The sequence below is a fragment of the Halictus rubicundus genome, chromosome 17 (assembly GCF_050948215.1).
Source record: "Halictus rubicundus isolate RS-2024b chromosome 17, iyHalRubi1_principal, whole genome shotgun sequence".
Classification (NCBI taxonomy): domain Eukaryota; kingdom Metazoa; phylum Arthropoda; class Insecta; order Hymenoptera; family Halictidae; genus Halictus; species Halictus rubicundus.
Genome location: NC_135165.1, coordinates 4208553 through 4232928, shown reverse-complemented (window position 1 = coordinate 4232928; position 24376 = coordinate 4208553). Strand labels below are relative to the sequence as shown.

The 24376-nt window shown below is 41.4% G+C and overlaps 1 protein-coding gene across 1 annotated transcript in view; it reads left to right on the top strand.

The window, feature by feature from the left end:
* The window catches only part of LOC143362554 (Kv channel-interacting protein 4), a 39846-nt gene that overhangs the window by 15422 nt on the left and 48 nt on the right, over positions 1 to 24376 (top strand). Inside the window, 4 exon segments of the mRNA XM_076802829.1 lie at positions 5264 to 5337; positions 16479 to 16691; positions 20497 to 22695; positions 22730 to 24363. Coding sequence (XP_076658944.1) covers positions 5264 to 5337; positions 16479 to 16691; positions 20497 to 20607 — 398 coding nt within the window. The 3' untranslated portion in view covers positions 20608 to 22695; positions 22730 to 24363.

Below are 24376 nucleotides of genomic sequence, written 5' to 3'. Positions count from 1 at the left end.
CCACGGGAGTTCATGGAACAACTGAACCGAGTCGACTTGATGAGTCGTGTTAATTGAAATCTCACGCCGACTTTTTCTCGCGAACGAGTGTAATTATTACCGTGGATTGCGCTCGCCTAATTGAACTTATCGAGGACACCGTATCGAACATAAGAAAATAATTGCAAGGTTACGACTAGACTAGATTCTTGATGTGTTTAATAGGTAGAAAATAATATAAAAATATTTTTACGTTATGTGTTTACTGCTTTAAATGAAACCTACTCATTTTTGCCATGAGTGCATAGAGATCCGTAGTCTAGTTACAGCTTACTGCCAGACTGTGGACATTTATAGAATTATTTAGAAAGCGGCTATAAAATGTTTGGAAAATGAGGATTTAATTTATTATCTTATTCGACTAGATTTCATTTGGAAACAGATGTGCGATTGTTTATTTACACGGGAGTATGATTTTTCTGTAGTTTATTTCACGATTGAATCACCAAATGCATAAATATCAGCAATGTAATAATGTATTAGATAAACATATTGCATAAAAATATTGAATAAAAATCGACAGTTTGCTGGGGTGAGCTGTTGCAGGAAAATCCGCAGCGTGTTTATTATTAGAGAGTCTTACGTTGCACGAAGAACAGAAAGTTAAATGATGTATCGCGCATGGTCATATTGATCCAAGCACAGCACGGAGGCTAATTAGCGGATCAGCGATTCATTAACCTTTTCGCATGGCCGAGAGACATCCAGCGAACAAATGAACAACGTCGGTTCGCGGGATATATCTCGTCCAAAGAATGAGCCCGGTGAATATTCGTTTGCGAGATATGGGTGACAAGAAAGTCAGCCTGTTAATTAGATCGCGTAACTCACGGTCCACGAGGCAGCACAGTGTTCGTCTTCCGAAAAATCGCGATTTTTTTCTTTTTTCTTTTGACGGCTCCGTCGAAAGATGCCCTTCAAAAACTCGCAACATGAAAATCCACCATGTATAACTTTTCCCATTATCCACTTTATTATTCAGTGTGCAGCAGTGCGTACTTGAATTTCAAATGTCGTACTTTCGCGCATAATAGCCTATTATAAAACAGTAAACAACAGGGTTTAACCGGGAGTAAACTGCGCACGGTTATGCATTCCTGGTTACGGGCTCGTGATTGCATCGCCAGACTACATTAACGCGGATTAATCATTTTCTTTTCAAAATTGCTTCCGACTTTCCAACCTGTCGTTCTGTTGATCTGCAGAATTTAACGCAAAATTATTGCGCTATCGGTTTTTGGCAAAAAAGAAAAATATTTTTCTCTATTCGAATGAAGCTTGAGAAAATGTTGTTTTTTCACAACGGTTCTTTCACTTGTTGGGTTTAAACAAATTCGTGTAATTGCATTCGAGCCATATATGGCAACGTTCCATATATGGAAATTGATAAAAAATAGTGATAACGAGTCGAATTTTGGTTAACTTTTTTACACGATGTTTCAATTGGATAAAAAGAAACTGACGAGTAGGAACGTTTTTATTTTATTTTATTTTATTTCATTCGATCAAAAAAGTAAAGAATCTAGTTCAGTTGGTATTATATTCAAAAATTGATAGGGCCTCTGTGTTTCGGGGGTGGAACGAGACGTTAGAGAAAACACGCGCTCGGGGAGAAGATATTTCCATAAGAGGTCGAAGTTTAACGATCACGAGAACGCGATACGGTCATGTTTGTTCGCGGCGCGTATTCGCATTTAAATTTTCTCTCTCTCTCTCTCTCTCTCTCTCTCTCTCTCTCTTTCGGTGGTCGGCGCGTTCCACCGTAAAGCATAAGCAATACAAAAGATATATGCGTGTGTACAAAACGGGAGCCTGGCGTGAGAGGGGGAGGGGTGGGGCGGGGGGAGAGGGAGGGAAGAAAAATACAAAGGGAGAGGAAACTCAATCGAATAATGTAAACAGTTTCGTGGTTCGTCGTCGAGCGTATATTTATAGTTACCATGGTAGCAAATGCCCACGTCAAAATGGCCTTGCATTTTTACGCGTCCCCCTTTTCATCCAATCGCGTAAGCGATATCGACACCACCGTTCGGCTATTTTTTCGTCGGCCAGCCGTTTCTCCGCGTTTTTTTTTTTGCAAATCCACGGTAACTGTTACTTTCAAAAATCCACCGGCGTAGGGACCGATCGACGTCGCATCGCAACGATATTTGGGATTTGAAAAACCCGATTGCGAAGAGTCGTTTGACCATTGTGCCATTCGCGAGCCATTACTGTCCGGAAAGTTGACCGTTCGATAAAAATCGCTTTGAAGAAAATGTAGATTAACCCTTTGCCCTCGAGTGGCGACTCTGAAGCACCACTAGAAATTATTGTGGCATTATTTCAAAGAAATTACAAAAAATATTACAAAATGTTTGCTACATTACAAAATTTCTATTTAATAGGTTACTAAACATTTAAATATTATGGTAATCGGATCAGTTTCGTATGAATAAAATGAGAATATTCCAAGACGGAAGAGAAATTTAGTTTTAGAATGAAAATAGCGCCGAGTGCAAAGGGTTGAAATGGCCCGGCTCGGGTGCGCGCAGTGTTCCACGGGAAATTTCAATCGTTTCGCAACGTTGCACGCGCGCAGTTGAAACCTCGAAGGCGAGTGCAGGCCGCGCAAGACAATTGCAGATCACTGGCAGGCGCAATTCCTCTTGGTGGACGATTTTATGGCTGCGAGCTACATGGTTGCATCGATATCGTGATTTGTTCGGCTGTCCGGACGTAAGAGGAAGATCGAACAAGAATTTACGAGCGCGAACCGCGGGAACTCCGGTGGAAAAAAAGAGTTCGGCGACAAATAGCTCTGTGTTTCGGCCGTTTATCTCTTGTCAGCGGTGTCCAGTGATTCGCGATAGATCACTCCTGCCAGCCGAAATTTACACAGAAACTTTAATTAAAAGCAAGTCATTCTATGAATAACGAAAAATCCCATCTACATGCAAATCGGCCGTTCTTTAAATATCAGGAAATTTGAATACATTGTCACTGCCCGGCAAATAGACTCCGAGACGGGCACGGTACTCTACATTTATTTATTGCTCCGACCGCTTATCCGATAGTCACAACTGACCTCTGGTTTTGGAGGAGTTTGTGAAATAATTCCTTGGAATAATGTCAATAATTTTTAGCTATGAATAATAGTACTCAAGAGTTGTCATTGACGAGGAAATGTGGACCCTAATTTGTGAATAAAAGTGGCACTATAAACATTGTCGAATTTCACGGAAAAACAGTAACGAAAGGATGTTCTCGGAAAATATTACAAAAGTGTTAAAAAATCGTCCTATTTCAATTTTGGACCATTAATCTGCAAAAAAAACTAATCCTCTGTGGTTTGATTGTTCAGAAACAAAATCCATAAATCGTTAGAAACAGACTCCTTGATAACGAAAAAACTGGCACAACAATATATTCTCCATTCTGACGGAGAAGTCAAATAGAACTTAACTGGAAAACAGGAGAAAGTCACTCGATGTTACGAAAGATAAGATGATTTATACACAAACCGATTCACATTGTTGCGAAAAGCCATCTGTTTTAATTAATCCCAGAACAAAGCCGTTCCCCTGGAGAATCGATCATTTTTACGACGTTGGGATTTTGTTCAGAGTGAAATATATCGTGGTCGAAATTATTGTAGAACTCGGGGAAATTTTGCGAGAGAGAAAATAATGCGCGCCGCTAGTATAAATCCTGTCCGATTCCTGATTTCGTAAGTGGACAAATAAAAATGTAAATTGGATAATCAGAATGTGCGCTGAATTAATTTGCACACCGGGTAATTTTATTATTATGATGCCCCCGGGGGCACAGATGAATATGGATATAAACTATGCGACGTACTTGCCCACCGGGGAAACGAAGAACACGAATTTCACACTAAAAATCTAGCGAAAACAAAATCACTTTGCTTACGGCAAATTGAAGATAAAAATTATATTCTCGTTTAAAAACCTTGTCTTCTAAAGAACGCTCCTAATTCTTGTTTTTTCGTGGGAACTTTTGCAAAAAGTTGTCAGAATTGAATTCCTCGTTGAAAATCTAGTAAATCAGAATTATTTTCAACATAAAGGCCATTTTTATCCGTCGAGGAACGTTTCAAACTCTCTCTATGGGAACATTTGCTACAAGTAAATGCTGTTACTTTAATTAAATTCAGAGAAAAATACTTTGCGGCGAACACAAGCTCCATTAGCCCTCCGTATACTATGCCGGAGTCATTCTTGACCCGTAGTGGTGGGGATAAAAGCTCGAGCGACCGCGTCAATATGTAATATTTTATTCCGATATAAGCTTTTTCTTTAGAACTAAGAAATTCACTATTTCCTCTTTTTCTTCTTCATCCGAAATAGGGCGAAAGCCGGTCCCGAGCCATCGCCTTATATCGGAAGAAAATTATAATGAAATACCGGGTGGGTCAGAAATGACTCCGGCGTACGCCTAGAACTGCGAGGGTTAAAATAAAAATGAAAAATCCGGCGAGGAACGTTTCAGACTGCGCATACTGAAATATTTGTTGCAAACAGAATCGCGCGTCGTTTTCCAAACAATTGGCGCACTCCTCGGCACAGACGGATTCGACTCGTTAAGCATACCTTTCGTCTCCATCCGGGGACGCAACTCGGTAAAATTGATGCACGCAATATCTTCCAGAAAGCGACTTCAATATCCGCCGCCAGTTTAATATCGTTTGTTTGTTCAGCGGGGGTAAACTATGTAGAAATTTGCACAGCGTCGTCAACTCCTGAGTCTACAAGCAATGTTGCCGGTTTCGAGTTTAAACGACTAAATACCGATGGAAGATCTTCGTTACCGGTATACAGGGTGTCCCCTCTACAACGAGCGCGCGCGAGCATAATTGCCCGTTCTCCGATGTGAAACGGTCGGGAAAATTCGGCCGGCTATGGATTTCGTGAAGCTCCGCGTCAGAAACTAATTTTCGACTATTGTCGTAACGCGACGTGACAGTAGAATCGTTTTCTGTCAGGAACCGTGCTGGGGTGCGAGCTCTGCAACTTTGACGAGTTAATCTACTTTGTCTTCCACCCTCTGCTCCGACGAAACTTTCGCCGGGATAGTTCGGAAAGAGCACGCATATAGTGATTTTTAGTCGAGCGCTATCAAAATCAAATGAAACTCCGAGTGCGATCGGGGAAATTATTTCCGCGTAATTCTCCAGCGATTTCGATTGTACTAATTGCATCTTTTCTCGTTCTCTTTTGCGCAGCCAACACTAGCCAATACGCGCATTACGTTTTTAATACCTTGGACCAGGATCATAGTGGTATTCTCAGCTTCGAGGTAAGTACATTCACTTCTTTTATTTATTGCTTATGTTAGTCTAACGGAAGAATTCAAATTCGCCCATTTTCGTTTTAGAGGCCGTAAAATCTTTTATTCTCCGATTCTACGATTGGATTGTAATTTCTCCTCTGTTGTTTAATTCAATCGATCGTGTTTTATTCATGGTAAAACGAAAATGGGGGGAAATCTCGGAAGGACTTCTCCGTGCAACTAATTTCGGAGAGTGTGCTGGGGTTAATAAATATTTCTGGTGTGTATGCGAAAGGAATTAACAATGCGTAATCTCATAGTGAAACGAGAGAAAATCGCGGATTGTCCGCGCACCTGACTTTGTCGAGGGGTACGAGGGGGTTGATGGATTGACGGTATTTATTTCGAAGGGAGCATGATCGATATTTCGCACGATCTCGGCGCAACTGTTTGCGCCTTGTACAATTAGTACCCCGGACAATTTGAATAGGCAAGTATGCGCGGAACAAATATCCGGCGAAGATTAATGCTAATTATCCGGTCGGGCGCCGATAATGAGCAGCCTAGACCTAACGAAGTTTTCCAATCAATAATCAGGGGCGAATTTAATCGATGGTTCGCGGTTAATTTGCGGATCGATGTGCCATTGGTCTGTGTCTCTCTGTCTTTCCTCTGTTTACGATTTCCGCTCAAGAAATAAAAGAGACCAGGCGAAGTCGTCGAGGGATAATTACGAACGAACACAATTATCTCTCGTGGTTTCAGACTGAAAATGTACTTTGTGTAATTAGCCCTCGAGTTGCTCCAAACTCGCACATTACCGGGGCTCTCTCCCTCTCGGCGCAGCCAACATTTTCCTCGTTCATTCTTCTCCTCTACTTTTGCGCACGATAAAGTTTTTACACTCACCTTTGATGTGCAACTCCATTTAATTAAGTCTTTCTATCAGATCATCCCGCCCCCCGCCCCCTGACCGGCGGGTTTCGAAAATATTACACGTCGAACTTGATGCGCAAAGAATTATTCCATAAAAATTGGCGTAATAAACCGCTTATACGGTTGTGCATAAAATATATAATAAAAGAAAATAAAAAGCATATTTGTAGCTCCACGTGTCTATCATCGATTCACAGAATATTTTATTGAGCTATAAATCTGTGAAAATATGTGCGCAATATCAGCAAAAAAATATTACAAGAAAAATTCTTTTCCTGCTGACATTATTTATGGTCAGCTCAACTACAATCGAAGGATATGCAATAATAATTATATTATAACCTCTTTCTCATCTTTCAAAAAGGTTTTAGTACGTTTGGTGCAACAAGTTCCATCAAATTACACATAAATTGTATTTTAGAATATTCTCACTTACGTTCACTTCGCAATAGTTTATTGCAATTTATTTTCCAATCCCAAACCATTTACAATGTTATTACTTTTCATAGTCTATGCTACGTCTGAATCTTTCTGGATCGACAGCGATCCATTCGGATAGAATGAGCTTCGCTGTTGATTATCAATTAATGTTTTCCCAAGTTAGTGAAACATAATGTATACGAAGGGATTACATTTCGAACAAGTATAGGGATCACCAAGAGGTATTTAGCTGCAGCTTCCGGCGTGTAGTCATACATAATGATGAAATGAGGTGATTACAGATTATGCACGATCGCGATTATAGCACACTGCGCAGCCGGTTAGGTTTCAAAGGAGTTCGTATTCAAAGTCTCCGCGGCTATACGTAGCGCATCTATCTCGGCGAATCGGGTAACTTAATACCGGAGCGTGTCTCATTAATGGCCAAACACGCGTTGAATATTCTTCGCTTGTTTGTGTTCTTCTGTGACAAATACAGGCACCCTCGTGTCACGCTACGTTCCAAAATGGAAGCCATATTGACCGAATCCGTGCTGTACCAAATAGAGGACTGGTACAGACCCTAGAGAAGTCCTTCAGCTTTGTTCCTTCGGTGCAAGAATAATGGCATTGTTGATCCCATTATTTAAATCTCTCCTCCCTAGATCCTCCCTCTCCCTTCAGAATGCGTTCCCATAGGAATTCGCGAACGTTTCAGGTCTCGCATCAAAGCTGAATGTTTAAGTCTCTGATTAGGAGAAACCCTTGCCCTAAACGGAATACCAATAATTTTTCTGCAGCCCGTATACCGCCGCGATGAATGGGGGATTTCTGATCAGATGATCCAAAGTAAGAAGATTACGGATAATCTTCGTTTACAGCCCCCTAACCCTGGACCAACAGATTCCTTGCTCCCTGGCAATGTGTCCAAAAGTTAGCCGGGCCATTGGTCCGGTAACACTTTCGGCCGATATAAGCCCCTATCAAGATCAATCGCATTACGAACCTCGGGATCCAAGCTTTCGCGAACGCGAGGGGATTACCACACCCCCCCCCCCCCACGGCTTCTTTATATCACGACACTTTTTGTCGAGCGATTTTCATCTGACGACGACACGACTCCTCCATCTTCAAGTTCTCCATCGCACCCTCTTACCGTCTCGCCTCCTCGCGCGAATTCATGGCCTCCTTCGAGCGCCGGCGAAGTGTCCGGCTACTTTCGCCCTAATCGCATTACCGTGGCAAGCTTCCACCTTGCTGTTCTAATCTTTGCCCGTTTCCGAAATTCCGCCGCTATACCACGGTCCAATTAGCGCTCTCGTCGTGCACAAGTTCTCTCAGTAGCGATAATCAACGGTCTCCGAAAATATTACGAGTCTGTTGGATTATTAGCAATAATAATGCAACTGCCAAAAGAGCAAAAATAAATTACGTTGTCCATGAGAAACACTGTAGCTTTCTCTTCCTTAGAATAACAGACCAGATGTCATCGGGCCCATAGGCCTGGTATTTGTCGTACCCGAGGGCCAGGGCAATAAACGATGCAGGCCTGGGTTTTTCCCTTATTTCAAGTGGACGAAAGATTTCTCTTTCGCCCCTGCTTTTTCTTTTCTTCACTTCGAGTCCGTTAGCCGAACTGGTTACATCGTCCTTCCGCGCTGTTTAATAAAACAGATATAGAAAGAATTCTCCAGTGAAGTCGATTATTTAAATACCCAATCCTAATAGAGTCCCTTTCAATTAATTCCCAAAGCATTTTGTGTTTAACACGTTGACTGCCATGTCACCCATATGTGGTAGACGGAATTATTTGTCCGGGTTTCAGAATGAATTTTTATGTTGATACATCCATTGTACCAAGTTTGATTAGGATCTGTAAAATGCAAGAAAGTTTGGAGGACTACTGAGTATCATACATTCAATTATTTTCAATTTTTATTTCATTGAATAACTTACTTTGATTTCATGGAATTTTTCAGGTTCCTAGTTTGGCAGTCAAAGCGTTAATCGTTCTCCGAACATTTTGGAATTCTTAACCAGTTAAGCGTGTTTGACGTGGTATACACGTCATTCAAAATTCTATTGCGGCGCGGTTAACGTTAACGAATTGTTAATTTCTTATCGAATAAAAATGTAATTCTTTCTCATTTAGCTTTACAAGGGATTTGGCTTTTATAATAGCCGCATTTGGCCTGCGTTCGACGTCTATACTCGTCATTGCTTGATTTTAATTCCACGCCGTGAGGGATTTTTCAAATTAAACTCCACGCTTAACTGGTTAAGTCGAAGCTTTAACATTTACGGAGGATTAATTTCATTCTTAGTAACAGAGAACAGCAGGAAACAATAGTGATGATAAAAAGGCTATTTTTGGAAACAATCGTGTTTTGTAATCTTTCTGTAAATGGTAAACTTATTTTTTAAAACTTACGGAGCACTAAAAGTGACCATTTTGAAAATAAAGTGCTACCCACATTTTTAATGTTTCTAAAATAATACGTACCTAAGGAAATAAATTTGCTAAATAATTTCTCACGTGTCCTTGGAATCCTAATAATTTTAAATTAAAAATATTCGAACATTTTCAAAGGCCATCTAGCGCGATTAAAATGATACGGTTGCGCGAAAAATTTATGTCCACGGAGCGTAATGTTCCGACAACAAAAGGCGCTATTTATTTAGCATTCGCAAAGAGCGAGGTGTGCCATTCTTCTAAAAAATCGTAACGCTTTCCGCGTTTCAGTCGGTTACGCACTAAATTGAAATCTTGTCCGATGTACCGTTCCTGTTGACCCGTTCACGGCAGCCTAAATCAACAATTGCTATTTATTCCGACGAGCATCCCTGTTTGCAATTAGATCTAATGTAAACGCGGTCTTGTATTTGTGAATGTGGAATTCCTACGTTCCCGTTGTAATGCTTACCAGTCGCACACGTATGTACTCTACTTATGTACATACACGGGCAAGCTTCCGCATGCGGTTACGTTAAAACCGGAAGTTAACGCGTGGAATCAAACGTGAGTTTGAACGAGTGACCCCATCGATACTAGTAACGTACACGGGAATGAACTAAATAAGACCCGACGCCGAAACTGTAATTAAACGCTGATAACAATATCTAAAGAAATGTCCATTTACAGAAAACAGTTTACAGACGGCTGCAACCTTTCCAAAAAATTATCTTCTCAAAATTCCCCTCGACGAGAACTAGCTTATCTTGGCTAGTTTAATACAGAAAATATATATTACATAAAATCTCTCGAAAATATAAAAACAAATTGGAGAAAATCCCGTGACGATGTTTTGCAGAAATGGCTCCGGGGAAATGGCTGCCACGTCCTTGCAGTTGCAGATATTTAATTAAAATATTCAGAAAATGCTACTGGAAATATCATACAATACCATGCATATACTGATCTTTTCAACATAATTTCATGCAAAAAGGAATCACTCAATTTCTCGTATTTCCCAATCGTTCAAGGACGCCCCTTATTTTCTGCGTTGTCCTTCATAATTTCCCAGCGTAAAAAGAAAATCGTACGTCTGTAGTTAGTTTGCAGGTTCAATGTTGAGAAAAATAAAATTGTACTACTCTGAAATGTCGGTCGCGAATCCGATTGCACAGAGTTGAAAGGGGGTCAATTAGAACTGAATGTTGTGCTAGGATGATGGAGAGAAAAGATATACTAGGATATATTTACTCGGAGATTAATGGTACGCTAAGCGAGCGAATGTATGGCCGATAAGGCGCCATAGAATGCGCAAGGTACGAAGATAAAGGAACCGAGGGAAGTACGATGGGAATACTGGGGGCGAAGGTACCGAGGCAGCAGAGGAATTTAAATATCTGGGATACGTGACGCAATGAGGGGAGGAAGGGGGGTGGGGCGTCAGGGGGTAAGTGTGAGGTACAGCATAAGTAGATCGAGGATAGTTATGAGGAAAGGTGAGGGGCGAACAGGAGAGAAAAAGAATGTTTGCGGTTTGATCGTTCGCAGGAGAGAAGAGACGTAGGTGTGGCGGCGCGCGCTGCGTAGAATATTCTGAACGTTCGAGATTAGGATAAGGCGCGGACAAAGTACGCGAAGGGTGGAAAATGGTCTCGCGGAGAGAGAGATTGGAAGAGGGGAGCGAGCAGAAGTAAATTGGCGAGAGAATGTTATCGAGGAGCGAAAGCGAAGTGGGGATAAGAAAGAATCAGTGTGGAAAGAAAGACGGAAAGTTTTATGAAGAGTATAGTGAGCGCGGGGTGGTGGGGGGAATCGAGGGGAAGAGAAATAAGAGTCGTTCTTCTCCACCTCCCGGTTGCTTAGGGGAGACGCACGGCTGTGGGGTGTTTACAGCGAAAACACGAAAGTCGGTCTCGATCATTTTGAGCAAGCAAAGCACACTTCTCGCTGCCCCGAGTAACATGGTTGAATTTTTCATTCGGTGTTCGTTTTATTTTTTAACCGCTCCCTGCAACATTTGCTTGTTAGCGATTTTTAACGGCTCCGAGAAAGTCCGAGAAAGTTTTCGTAACTTTTCGATCGAGTACACAAAAAGAGTGATGTCAGTGCTTCGGGAGCAGCATGAAACTTTCATAGTCCGCCATGCTCCTCTTTAACGGCGGATTTCGCCCTCTGGACTCTCGTTTAGATAAAATTATCGCGAAGGGTCAAGACGCGGAGAGTCGAAGCTTCAAGAAGGTCTTTATTTTATCAATTTTGGACGAAGTGTGACCGGGATATGGAAATTTCGAGGATTCAGGTCAGAGGTCAAAGAAATACAAGAGAATGGCGAAGCTCGAGTAAGCAAGAATATCGCGCGGACAAATGACGACGACCGCAATAAAAACGGGGCAAGAAATGATAAGAGTCCCGTGGATCTTACGCGAGACGGTGGAAGAGAGAACTTCCGTAAATAATAAATAAAAATATCCGAAACCGTCCACGAAACGGTTTTCATCAGTCCTGATCGATGTAAATGACTTTGCACGTGAAAGGGTACCTGCTTTTAGCGGGCTGCTCGCGAAATTATGTTTGTATAGGTTATTGATTTTTCTTTGAAAGCTCCGAGCATTGTGCCTGCCCGGTTTGTAAATAGAGCTCGGAGCGTCTGCCCCTTTCTTGCTGTGTCCATAAGCGCCTTCGACGTCGAAAGTATTTCCCGGAAGCAAATTCGTCCGGAAACCTTGAAGAGCGTCGCGTGTTCAACGATTGTCCGATCAACTCGGCGTGTCCCACGACCGCGAACAATACTACGTGCGTTCTCCTGACGACTGGCCGCGCATACTTCCGCGTAGAAAATACCGTCATACCGCGATCCGCCGTAATTGAAACGTTTACTAATCCAATTTATCCCGCGAACGTGAGCCCTAAAGTGCTTTCGATCGCGTCGTATACACGCCACGAGTCATGTCATCGGCCGCCATTGCGAATTCCTTTTGCTGTTTTCGATTACGCGACGTCCGACGGAAGATGTCGAGACGTTCGCCGACTACTGCGTGCACGATGTCAAATACAGTGTGAATTCTCGATATATGTCACAGACATATATGTCTCTTCGTGGCACTCGCGTAAATCCTTCATCGAATCCTTTTCGCATTTAATTTGATTGAAATGGGGTAATCTTCTGTTATCAAAAGTGGAGGGTCGAAGTAGACGTAGACATCTGCAGAAATTGATTAAAAAATCTCCGATCGTGAATCTTTAATTTTGTAAAAGACACAACCGATGAATGTATACAGGAAATACAAGAAAGTTATAACGCGGCTGTTGAAACCGGCAAATCCATTACTTTTTGCTGGATTCCATCGCATATGGGTATACAAGGTAATGAAAATGCTGATGGAGCAGCCAAATTAGCAGCCTGCAACACAAAAATGAAACAAATCACCCATTATACCAGACTAAACGATCTTAAAAACCACCTAAATGAAATTTTTAGGAAACAGGTATTTGACAAAATTAAAAGGAATTATGTACAAAAATATCATAATGGAGGAGCGGATTTTGAGTGGCACAAATTTCCAAGTCCAGTAGATGGTCAAATTCAAACTTCAATTTCTAGAATCAGAATTGGGCACTCAGAAATAACCCATTCATGTTTGTTAAATAAGAAAGAAAATACGATCTGCGATATATGTAAAGTACCAATTAACATAAATCACCTAATAATAGAATGCAAAAGATATGAGAATGAAAGGAAAAATGCTAAGTTGCCTAGATCCTTACCCATTCTGTTAAGTTCTAAGGAGTATATCGCCGATCTTGCCAAGTATATCAAGGATACAAATATGTATAATATATTGTGAGAAAATGTATCGGGTTGCTAATGACCTTTGACGTTGAAGCAACATTAAACAATTAAATTATATATATATATTAATTCAAGTGTAGGAGAACTTGATTTTCTGAACAGTTAATCTTCCAAAATTCACCACCGCCGAGGAAGCTATTCATCGTCGCAGTTTCGAAAGAACTTTTAGCATCCCTCGGATGTAATTTCGCAGAATGAATGATTTCCACAGTTATGCGGAAACTTGTGCAACTTCATCGGCGCGGGTGAACGAAGATTTATCGAAAGTACGTAAAAGAATTTTCCGGAAAGAAGGGCGTGCCGGGAAGTGTAAAAATCGAACAGGACGTTGTAGCAAGCGAAACGAAAAGTCCATGAAACTTTACGCCCGACACGTAAGGACGATTAAGTATCGTTCTTGTTTTATTTTAAGCTTCGTAGCCGTCTACAGGTTTTACGATTTGGTGAATATTAGTGGAAGCCCGAGAGGCACGTGAGCAAACACTATAGTGATAGTATAGATTTCGACCGGGCGCGTTCAGCTGTTGCCCGTGCGGGCAGAGAACTCGGTTCCCCGGGCATAAGCGAGTTGGCGGGCAACGTTGCTTGTGTTCGTCACCTTCGGCCGAAGGTCATAGACAATGCGTGTCAGTAGGGAATTTGGGGGAAGTAATTTTTAAAAATAGTTTTTCCCAGAAATCTCCCTATTTCATTTTTTTTTAGAGCTTCGCATCCAACACGCGTGAGACAATACTTAAGCTGTCCATTCACATTATTTTTTCCCGCTGACGTCACATTAGCGCCCTTGTCCGCCGCAAGACTTGACAATTGCACTCGGTGGTGATTTAAGCTACTTTTTAACACTAGGTTTACGGAGCACTAAAAGTGACTATATTACATTACTTTATGAATATAACAAGAACATGTGCTGCCCAAATTTTTAGCCATTTTTTTAAAATAACATATAGCCAAAGAAATAAATTTGTTGAATAATTCCTCATGGATGTGTCTTTAGGATATTAATAATTGTAAATTAAAAATATTAGAACCCGTCATTTTGACGGGTCCCGTGAACCTAGTGTTAATGGAGTATTTTCCTATCGCGGTTCTAAACAATTAGATGGAAGGACATTGGAAAGCCGCGACCGAGTTCCGACGCGAATTTCTCATTTCTTGCGAAATTTCCAACGTGCTTGTAGTCTCCTTTTACAGAACTCGTCTCTTTATTTTTCAAAGACTCCGCTCGCCCGTTCTCTTTAGCTTTCCCGTTTTATCTCCCAGGCTCGTTGCCGTCCTGTTACTCTTTTACGTCAGGAAATGCAATTTGCCGCGCTAACAGCTCTGACGCTCTGACAGACACAGCTTTTTGGTATAAGGGTAATCATTAACCACCCCAAGAACAACACGTAGAGCGGCGCTGCGGTCCCAGAGGATACCATTCTACCTCCTCTAATTATTAAATGCAGCCGCGCTTATCCTCTCGTTCGCATCAGCTTGCTTCTTTCGCGAAACTTTCATCAAAGGCTAGATTTCGCAAACTAACAAGTACATCACACACGTCGCCGGATAACACTATTCGTTCATCGGGTCTGCCTTGACCCAAAATATTTTACATTCTCCAACTCCTCTAATTGGCGAACGCAATCACGCTTTTTCTCTCATTCGTGCCGGTTTAATTTTGTCATGAAAAATTTATCAAACTAGACAACTTTAAAGTCATAAAAATTGAAAGCATCGTGAAAAATCCCAGACAGGAAATATAGTTACCGAGACAACTTTTTAATTACTCACTTCTGGCGATTAATTTGAATCAGTCGCATCAGACACGATAAAAAGAGCGGAGAGTACGTTAAAAAACGTTGATCAAAGAACGAATAAATAAAGTGAAAATTTTATTAAGGATCGTGAACAGTATGCTCGCGATAAATAATAAACGCTTCTTATCAACGGTGAATTTTATCGCATACTTGAAGCGTTATGTTCGGGCCGTAAACAATCCTTTATCGAAACAATTAATGACAAAGCTAGAACTCTAAACGTAAGATTAACAGCGCAGAGAGAGAGAGAGAGGGAGAGAGAGAGAGAGGAGCACGCGAAAGTGACCCTCGCCGATAACATTCATTTACGAACGTGCGGCCACGCATACTAATGCACCGGGCTCTGACACTTCATGCTCCGCGAGCTAATCAAAGTTACCCTTTCGCTAAACGTTAGCACAAACGCGTCACGAACGGAATCGAATTAAAAGAGGACGTGCCCGGTGGCTTGAACCCGGTATTGTAACCGTAACCCAAATCAGATTCGGTCCTCAGCAACCCAGTGCAACCCATATAACCCGGGTAAATGGCTACTAGATGACGCAGAGGAACCCTGTTTACCCGGTAAGAGCGGGTTGCAGCGCTGCGTTAAGATCCAACGATTGCAGGCTGCATCCGCATTCTTATTATTTTCCTCCGTCTTATTATTCTCGTCTCTGTTATTCTTCGTAACGCTGCTCTTATGGTTAATAACCACTGCCACGAACACGTTCGCTGTATGCGTAGCGTTCGCTTAATTAACAAAATTGCTAAACTACACCCTCTGGCCATTTAATTATCATCAATTTATACTTTCAATGTTTCTGGAACAAGTATGCAGAGCAATGTTTATTTACCGTCGGCGTATTACCCTGTTGGTGGTCCTACCACCCTCTGCGGGTCCATTTTGGCCCAGAGTTTCAAGATCATTTAATTACTGAATTTCTGTCGAATAAGAGAGAAAAGTCTAATTTTTAAGGTAAAATTGTGAAACTACGTGGTTTTATATCGTTTTTTACGGTGAAGTTAATGTTGATAGATTTTCCATTGAAATGTTTTGATGTGAAAAAACAAAAATATAATTTTGGTGTAATATTATTTCGTCCGAAGCTCCGTTTTCGAGAAATTTCAGCACGCGTGCTATTAGATAGGAATCGTCTGGCGCGTCTGATCATGACCAACCTATTCTACTTCCCGCATGCACCTACCAAAGCACGCGAACCCGACGGATCTATAAACTCGATTTTCTCGAAAACGAGTTGTGAAACGAAAATATGTTATTCGTTTTTTTTTTTCGATTTATTTTTAAACGTAGAATCACTCCCTGCTCGGTTGCACTTCAATTTCCGCCCCGCCCTTTATATTGCAAGCAAAACTTCAGGCGAAAATCGTCACTTTTGTCTCATGACGGGTCACTTATGAAGTCTTGTATTGCGAAGGATATTTTCACGCATTTGCGGTGAAGGTGAACAGGCGAACTTTACCTGTATAATTTCAGTTTGTTAAAATCGTTGAAAGAAAAATATTTCTACTTGGCTCTCCAGTTATTGATAAATTGTCAATTTATGTGTCACAAACGTCACAGCTACGAAACCGAATTTTTGGTAATCGAAATAAAAATTGTTAAGAGATACGACGCTGTTACCGTATGCAGCGTATCGCGCGGCGAATTGAATTTTCGAAAATGAAATGATCAGCCAGGATTGAAGGCAGCAATTTGATTTCGCTGTTCCAGGACTTCGTTACCGGCCTCAGTATACTGTCTCGAGGTTCCATCGATGAAAAACTGCGTTGGACGTTCTCCCTATACGACATCAACGGCGACGGCTGTATCACCAGGGAAGAAATGACGGACATGGTGACAGCTGTATACGAGCTGATGGGGAAGTTCGCCGATCCAAATTTGGACCATCAACGCGTACGTGAGAAAGTCGATCGGATGTTCCAGGTACCATTTCTCTCGCGTTTTTAGTTTTACCGGAAAACCTACTTTTACTCCGGCAGTTTCGTTTTAGTATCGTACAAGCGTTTCCTTTAATCATTCAGTCCACGAAAATAGTTAGGCTACTTTTCTGCGAACATGCTGCTGTATTAAACGGTACCTCTGACGTCACTTTGATCGGTTTTGAAAGTTTTCCAAAATAAAGCCATTTAAACAGTATGATTGGGTCAGATAAAGTCTCAAGAATGCAATAGAATTGAAACTACAGTAAAGCCTTGATCTAAGCCGCACGCAGCTACACAGTCTTAGTCAGTTTGCTTATCCCCTCCACTGGGTCTGCAGTCGCAAATCGTACAATAAATTGAACATACATCGGTACTCCATTTAACAAATAAAAAAAGACACTGCTCAGGCAAGATACCAAACAGATTTTTACATTTGCACAAAATAGTATTTCGTGAAATAATGTCTTTTAATGAAGATCATTGAGAAACTAACTCTTTCTAGTGAACAACCGAAAACGACTGAATAAAAATACACAGTATACTACTAAGTGCAGCAATTTCTCACAAATCTCTCAGTAGAGTCGTCAAAAATATCCTACGCGCAATATTTTAGGCGAAATCGATATCGTCGCACATCGACGACGCGAAGTAATACAAGATCACAGAAAAACATTTTTCTAAATTGAATTTTCTAGCGTAGAATGGTCAGAAAGTTTTTCCAAGTGCGAACAGACAGCCAGGCTCGTTCACTTCGACAGGAACGAGCGAAAGAAAACGAGTGCCTGCTTATAAAGTGGCTCCGCTTCGATGATAGCGGAAAAACTCTTACCTTTTTATCGGCTGTCACATTGTTAGCTGCGAATGACAATGTCTGCAACAGTGTTCTCTCGTACCCATTGTTATCTCCCCCCGCATCGAATAAAGGACGATTCGATTCGATTCGTTCGACGGAGACAATTTGCGGAAATATCCCGTGCCTTCGCACCAGAAACAAGTCCCTGTTATAATACGTGCCCGCAGTCGCCGAGACGCGTGTCGAAATTTATGGTCGACGAGGATACGGCCATTTTTGACGTATCGACGAACCGCGTAAATAATATTGGCAGACTTCTTCAGGGCGCCCGATAGCTATGTGTACAACTCGACGTAACATGAATATGTTCGGTTATTTTCCCAACTATTAAAATTGATTATTTTAACACTAGGTTTACCCTAAAAGTGACTATTTTACATTACTTTGTAAAAATGACAAGAATGTGCTGCCCAAATTTTTTAATGCCGTATACCCGAAGAAATAAATATGTTGAATAATTCCTGATGGAATCTTGCCTTTGGAATTTTAATTATTGCAAATTATAAATATTAGAACCCGTCATTTTGACGGGTCCTGTGAACCTAGTGTTAAGGCAAGCCCTCAATTTTTGCAAGTGGCTCTAACAATTTTATTTGTATTTTGTATTTTAATAAATAAGTAACGACGCGTAGGGATTTTCCGATCTCGACCCTGCCAAAACATAAGTTTTAGGGAGAAGGACGGAACTAGTGCTGCGCGGGGTTGTACACGCTGAAAACGCGACGCTAATTTATGGACCAATATCCTTGAACAAGGGACTTTGTACAAGGTCCTGCGTGGCCTGCGTAAGGGAGCTAAATCATGGGGTCAGCAGGCGTTGCACGATCCGGGGACAACGCCTTAAATTTCGCCACCCCTATAAATCCTCCTCCAACCGGAACAAGCAATCAGGAATTCCGAAGTTTCTATCACTTTTCGTAAGAAAAATCGAACGTCTTTTTACCGCAAAAAAGTATCTGCGAGATCAGCGTGAATGCTCATAAAAAGTTTCGTTCGTGCTAGGCATATTGGGTAACCGTGAGCCATTTTTGGACGGGTCAATTATAAAGTCTTCATGAAATATATGCACGATTGTTATTAATGGAACATCGTTAAGCACCTTTCTAAACTGTCTCCCTCGATATTCCTCGTAATTATTACTTCGCTGTTACTAATACTGATGCTAATGACTTCACCGAGAGGCAGGAACTGTCCTCTGTGAAATCATAAAGTAATGATAGTTGAAAATAGCCGTTGTTCCTTTTTGAAAAAAAAAGAAATCCTTTTTTCTGAATAAACCGTCGAAAAATTGCAAATTGGAAGCTTTAAAGGAATTTTCTCTGACCCTATTTAATTTTGCTAATAACTGCGCTAACGAACAATCCTACGTAATCATTTCTGATCCATTATAAAACTCGGTATGTACCTCCAACTGGTATTTGTTGGAACTATGTTCGATTGTTTCCATAAATTTCGTTTCATTAAAAAATTGAATCAACTCTCGTTAGGAGCTCCGCAATCCTTTGTTCATCGATAATGGAGTTCTTTCACACACACACACACACACACACGCGCGCATCCATTGCCGACAGATAGAAACTTCGCAGCCATACTTCATACAAGTATGAAATAGTACAAATTCGTCTGGTTGCCGACAAAGAAGAACATAAGAGCATAGTTGCAACACGGAATTGCCAATTTAAAGTTCGTCCCTTGGCGACACTAAAGCAGAATACGAAGTTTAAAGTGGTTGCGATTTCATTCCTTGCTATTACTTTTCTTCGACGAGATATTGTATCGAAATACGTTACCGATCGATCTGACAGAAAGAGAGAGAAAGAGAGAGAGAGAGAGAGAGAGAGCATTTTTTCTTTCTATCTTCTTCGACAATAAAACCGTGCTCGCTGGCAACGCGAATTAAAATGATTACATACGAAATGATACATCGGCGAGCATTAATTAAGCAAAAACAAAGGAAATATATTTGCGAGCTGCGTCAAATACGATACATCATCTTTTATAGACTTTTAATTAAAAGCAGTCCGCGCAAACCCGGCAGAGGGAAAGTTCTGATAAAATCAGTTCCATTGTTTCTGAAAACCATCCGCGAAACTTTAGAGAACCCTTCATAACAATACGGTCAATACGTGTGGTCCGTATGGTACTCAGAAACAGGGTCGAGCAGTTTCACGTAATTGTAACGTAATTTACTAGCATCGGTGATTTCTATAATCAATCATCCAGCCACCCCTTCATCACTTACACCCTTATATTGACCCTCTGTGTAGCTTTAACCCTCGTGTAGGCCACCTTATGCCAGTTACTATATTTCTTTCAATAATTTGTTAACGTTGTTCCAAAAGTAACATAAAACTTACTTATATAGACTTACACCCTCAAAGTGAACATTTATGAAACCAATGTTGAACACTAATGATCAGACGGCGGATCTTCATGCATTTATAACAAAATCGAGTAGATAAAATTTGAAGTTGTAGGAAAATTTATAAAATTTCAAATGTCAATGTTTCTCGTCTATTAAAATTAGGAAGTCAAAAAATATAATTATACTTGGTTTCTATTTCTCGTAATCGATGCAGACAATTTTCATTTTGATTAAAAATGATCTCTACGGTTTTGGTTACCCACACAAGGATTAGAGTCACATACTGACACGCCAATATGTTCGAGTTTCATCTCATTTCTAGCCACAACGTGACAAACGTATTTAGGCTTGATGAAATTCGGTGTACCTGAATAACAATATCGCGTGATCAAATTATTGGAAGCATTTGCAAACAGCTGAAGATTATCTATCGAAACAACGAATTTTCAACTGAAAATCTATTGTACACCGAATTCTGGTGATTTTCGTCAGAAATGCAACTTCTTTTTTCTTTGTCGTAAATGCCATAAAACCGGCAGTTATGCGTCCACGAGATGGCCTAACGCTCGATTTCCGTTCGTTTTGCAGAAGATGGACGGGAACAAGGACGGCGTGGTGACGTTGTCCGAGTTCTTGGAGGCTTGTCGCGCGGACCCGGACATCTCGACGAGTATGGCGGCTTTGGACACGGCCTTCTGACACTCGGCACGGCCACGATACACTCCATGGACCTGAAGGGACTCGTCGGTTTCGGAATAAATCGCTCAACGTTGCCACCTCCTGGAAATAGGAGTCGACAAAGCATTTCCTCGAGGATGTTTCGGGAAGGTCCCCCAGCGATGGGAGAAGAGAGAGATCCGCGAGAGCGTGCGTGTGCGAGCCGGTCGTGAGAAATTCTCGCCGGAAACCGACCTAGATATTTTTCCTGTACCTCTCGTCGTCGTCGACGGCGGAAACCACGTTCGAACGTGGCCGCGTGTCACGCGCGAAACCCCGAGACAAAAGAAAAAACATGAAATAAAAAAAAAGGCACGATGTTATATACAGATCAAAAACGATTCCGTCTGACAAGGGACGAGATTCGCGAGGCGTGTGTTGTGACCCTTTCCGAAAAATGTCTAGTTGTAGCGTCGATATACGTGTCGCTAGAGCGAGAGAGAGAGAGAGAGAGAGAGAGAGAGAGAGAGGCGCCGGGGTGATTAAGAAAACGGAAAAAATGGAAAAAACGAAAAAAATAGCGAAGGAAAACAATATTTCGTGATTGTTAGTAGTTAACAAAAGTGGAACCTGTTATGGGCCAGTGTGGTCCAGTAAGTAGATGATTTTTAAGGAACGCGCGCTACAAACGATGAAAACGAGAAACGGTGTAATTATCTCAGGCGGAGGATCCTGATTAGATCGATGAAGAGAGACACGACGGTTGACGGTTTAATATAGGGGGGGGGGGGAGAGAGAGAAACGGAATATTATTCTCGCGTAGCACCGAGCTATGGGAAACGACCATTTTTGTGTGCGACGGGGGGAGGGGGCGCGATGGTATTTTCGATGATGCCGAGGGAGTGTTTCGCTGTGTCATTCAGGGGATGAAACACACGGGATACAAACGTTTGTATGAACCAAACGATTGAGCTTAGCTTTCTACGATCTTTCGTTACGTTTGTTCTGTCTGCTTAGCGAGCGAGAGAGAGAGAGAGAGAAAGAGAACGAGAGAAACGATATCTTGGCAAGAAGTACGATTAATCGCATCGACCCTTTTTTTATACTGAGGAAACGCGGCGGATATCGATACCTAGATTCTCGAGAAAGGCTTCCGTAACAATAATAACGTAGTTTACTTTTTTACAAGGATCGTGTTTTTTACAAACGCTTACCGAGCGCCGAACAGCGGGCTCCGTATATCGAGAGAGAGAGAGAGAGAGAGAGACAGAGAGAGAGAGATACACACACGAACACAAATACACACGACATAAATTGTTTAGCGTGACGGAGTAACCTTTTCTCTCTTCTTTCATTCTCTTTTTTTTTCATTTTTTAATATCGCCGTCATCGAGATGGGAAAAAGATAAAAAAGAACATGCACATCGCGTACACACACATACACACACACACACACAAGCACACGCACAGCTTGCTCTGTTTGCGTCGCACAGAAGCTGACGAATCGAATTTAATTCACTCGTCCGGCTGTGTATAAGCTAGGATATCGCGATAATAAAAAGAGAAACGCAGTTCCAGGCATGATCCAGTGATTTCGTAGGTGTTGTAAAAACCCGAGTTATATGCACTTTCAGTTGCACAACGAGACATTAGCGAGCGGAGATAGGTCACGTATTCGACGCGACTCTGGCCCTTTTAAGCCATCGTTGCTGGTCAAAACGGGTAGCATTCGTTTACGTAGGGTTTTTAACGGATTATAGGAGAATCGGGAGTTCAGAACACTTTACCGACCGCTCCTCCGCGCGTCCAAAAGAATATCTACGTTTGTTCCCTTATTTTCGAAAACCGAGCCGTTCCCTGTAACGTCGTTTAACACTAAACTTACCGTGACTGAGTGCTTGGTTTTTCATTTGACAATTACCGAAGCTATAAATATGAATTTGTCCGAAATGATGGTATATATTTCCTTTCTTCAAACATTTATTGTATCGAAAATTGCAGAAAGTTGAAAATCAGTTCAATTTTGCCGTCCCTGTAAGGCAAGGATTGCTATTTTTAATGCATGGTACGTTTAGTGTTAAATCTTCTCGGATTGATTATTTTACTTTCCTGGTATTTATTGTTCGAGAAGTATATTTTCGGGACACCCTGTATAAGAATCCAGAAGAAAAGTCAAATCTTCTGTTCCTCCCTTCGTTCATTTAATATCAACGAACAATTTCCTGCCCGTGGTTCATTGCTAAATCTGTTTTATAAACATTTTCGAGCGAGAACAAAGGGTTCGGAAGATAAAAATATGAAAAGCATAAGAAGAAAGTGATTAAAGAAGTGATAACATTTTCAGTTCCTCGTTTGGAACGTTGGTACGTGAAAAATCTGGTTGCTGGTTTATTTAACGTTAATGAAAAATTTCCTGCGCGTGGTTCGTTACTAAAACTGCTTTGCAAAAACTTCCAAGCGGAAATACAGATTCCAATAATTAATCAAATCCTGTGTTCCTTCTTTGGACAGCTTTGGTACATAAGAATCTTGTTCCTCGTTTGTTTATTGTTTCCCGCGGTGGGTAAAGTGTTAATCGAGACAAGTACGACAAATAGTAGCAGGTGAACACGGTGTCGAAGGGGATTAGCATGAGTGGTAGAAAGTATATGGTAAATCCCGCTAGAGCAGCCGGTCACGTTCGGCCGGACTTATTGTTTATAGCACGTAAGCGAGTAGGCTAAGCGACATAATAGAAGTATTTATTTTTGTGACAGGTAAGCGAAGTATATTAATCGTGGTAAGAACACTAGCTTGTAAAGACTGCGTGCTGCTAAACGGAGAGAACGACGAACAGAATTGAAAACGAGCTGTGAGAGAGAGAGAGAGAGAGAGAGAGAGAGAGAGAGAGAAAAGGACCGCCGGGATTGGTTTCCTTTGATTTTCGTCCGTACATTGACCAGGACACATTAACTTCACGGTGACCGAATTTAATTGTGATTAACTATTGAGGGACGTTGTGCGATGACTGGACCAAAGCATCCGCACGACGGGCGACGAGACGATATTCTCCGAACGTATTTAATCATTTCCATCACTGCCTACTTCCGATCGTAACTGTAAATAGGGCGAATTCGCCTAACCGAGATTTACGGTGCATCGAAAAGTTCAAGTCGGCCGCCGGGAGAGACAACAGACGACAACCGTACTCCACCGGAAGTGCTTATCGTTTGCGAGCTTGTAACCTCGAGATACGTAAACACAGAAATCGATGCATCCGTGATCAGTCGGAAGGAGCTCAACTGACGAGAGACAGAGAGATGGGGAACGTGAAAGAGAAATGAGAGAGAGGGAGAGAGAGAGAGAGTGAGAGAAATAGACACCAGTATTTCTCCAATTTTTAGCAGCGCCTAACCCTTACAATTAGAACATAAGGTTAACGTGTAAAAACTGAGGCAAACGTCGACGCTTGCCTCGTATCAACTCGATCACTACCGCATGTCTTTGAAGTTACTGGAATAAGTATAGAAAAGACAAAAGGAACGGGGTAATTGCGTTATCTAGTTATTTTCAATATCAACCAAATGTTAGATCTAGATGTCGGAGATCAGACACTACTTGCACACGCACACACCCACACACACACTTATACAAACACACCCGATGATCGAGAATACAGTAGATCTACACAGTTTCTCAACTGCGCAGAATTTCAGACTCTAGTTACTTCAATACTTTTATTCTCTTAAATATTTCAATTTTATACAATACTTTTTGTGAAGATTGATCCGGTACCCTTTGTCCGTAAATTTAAAAAAAGTCCCCATCGTTT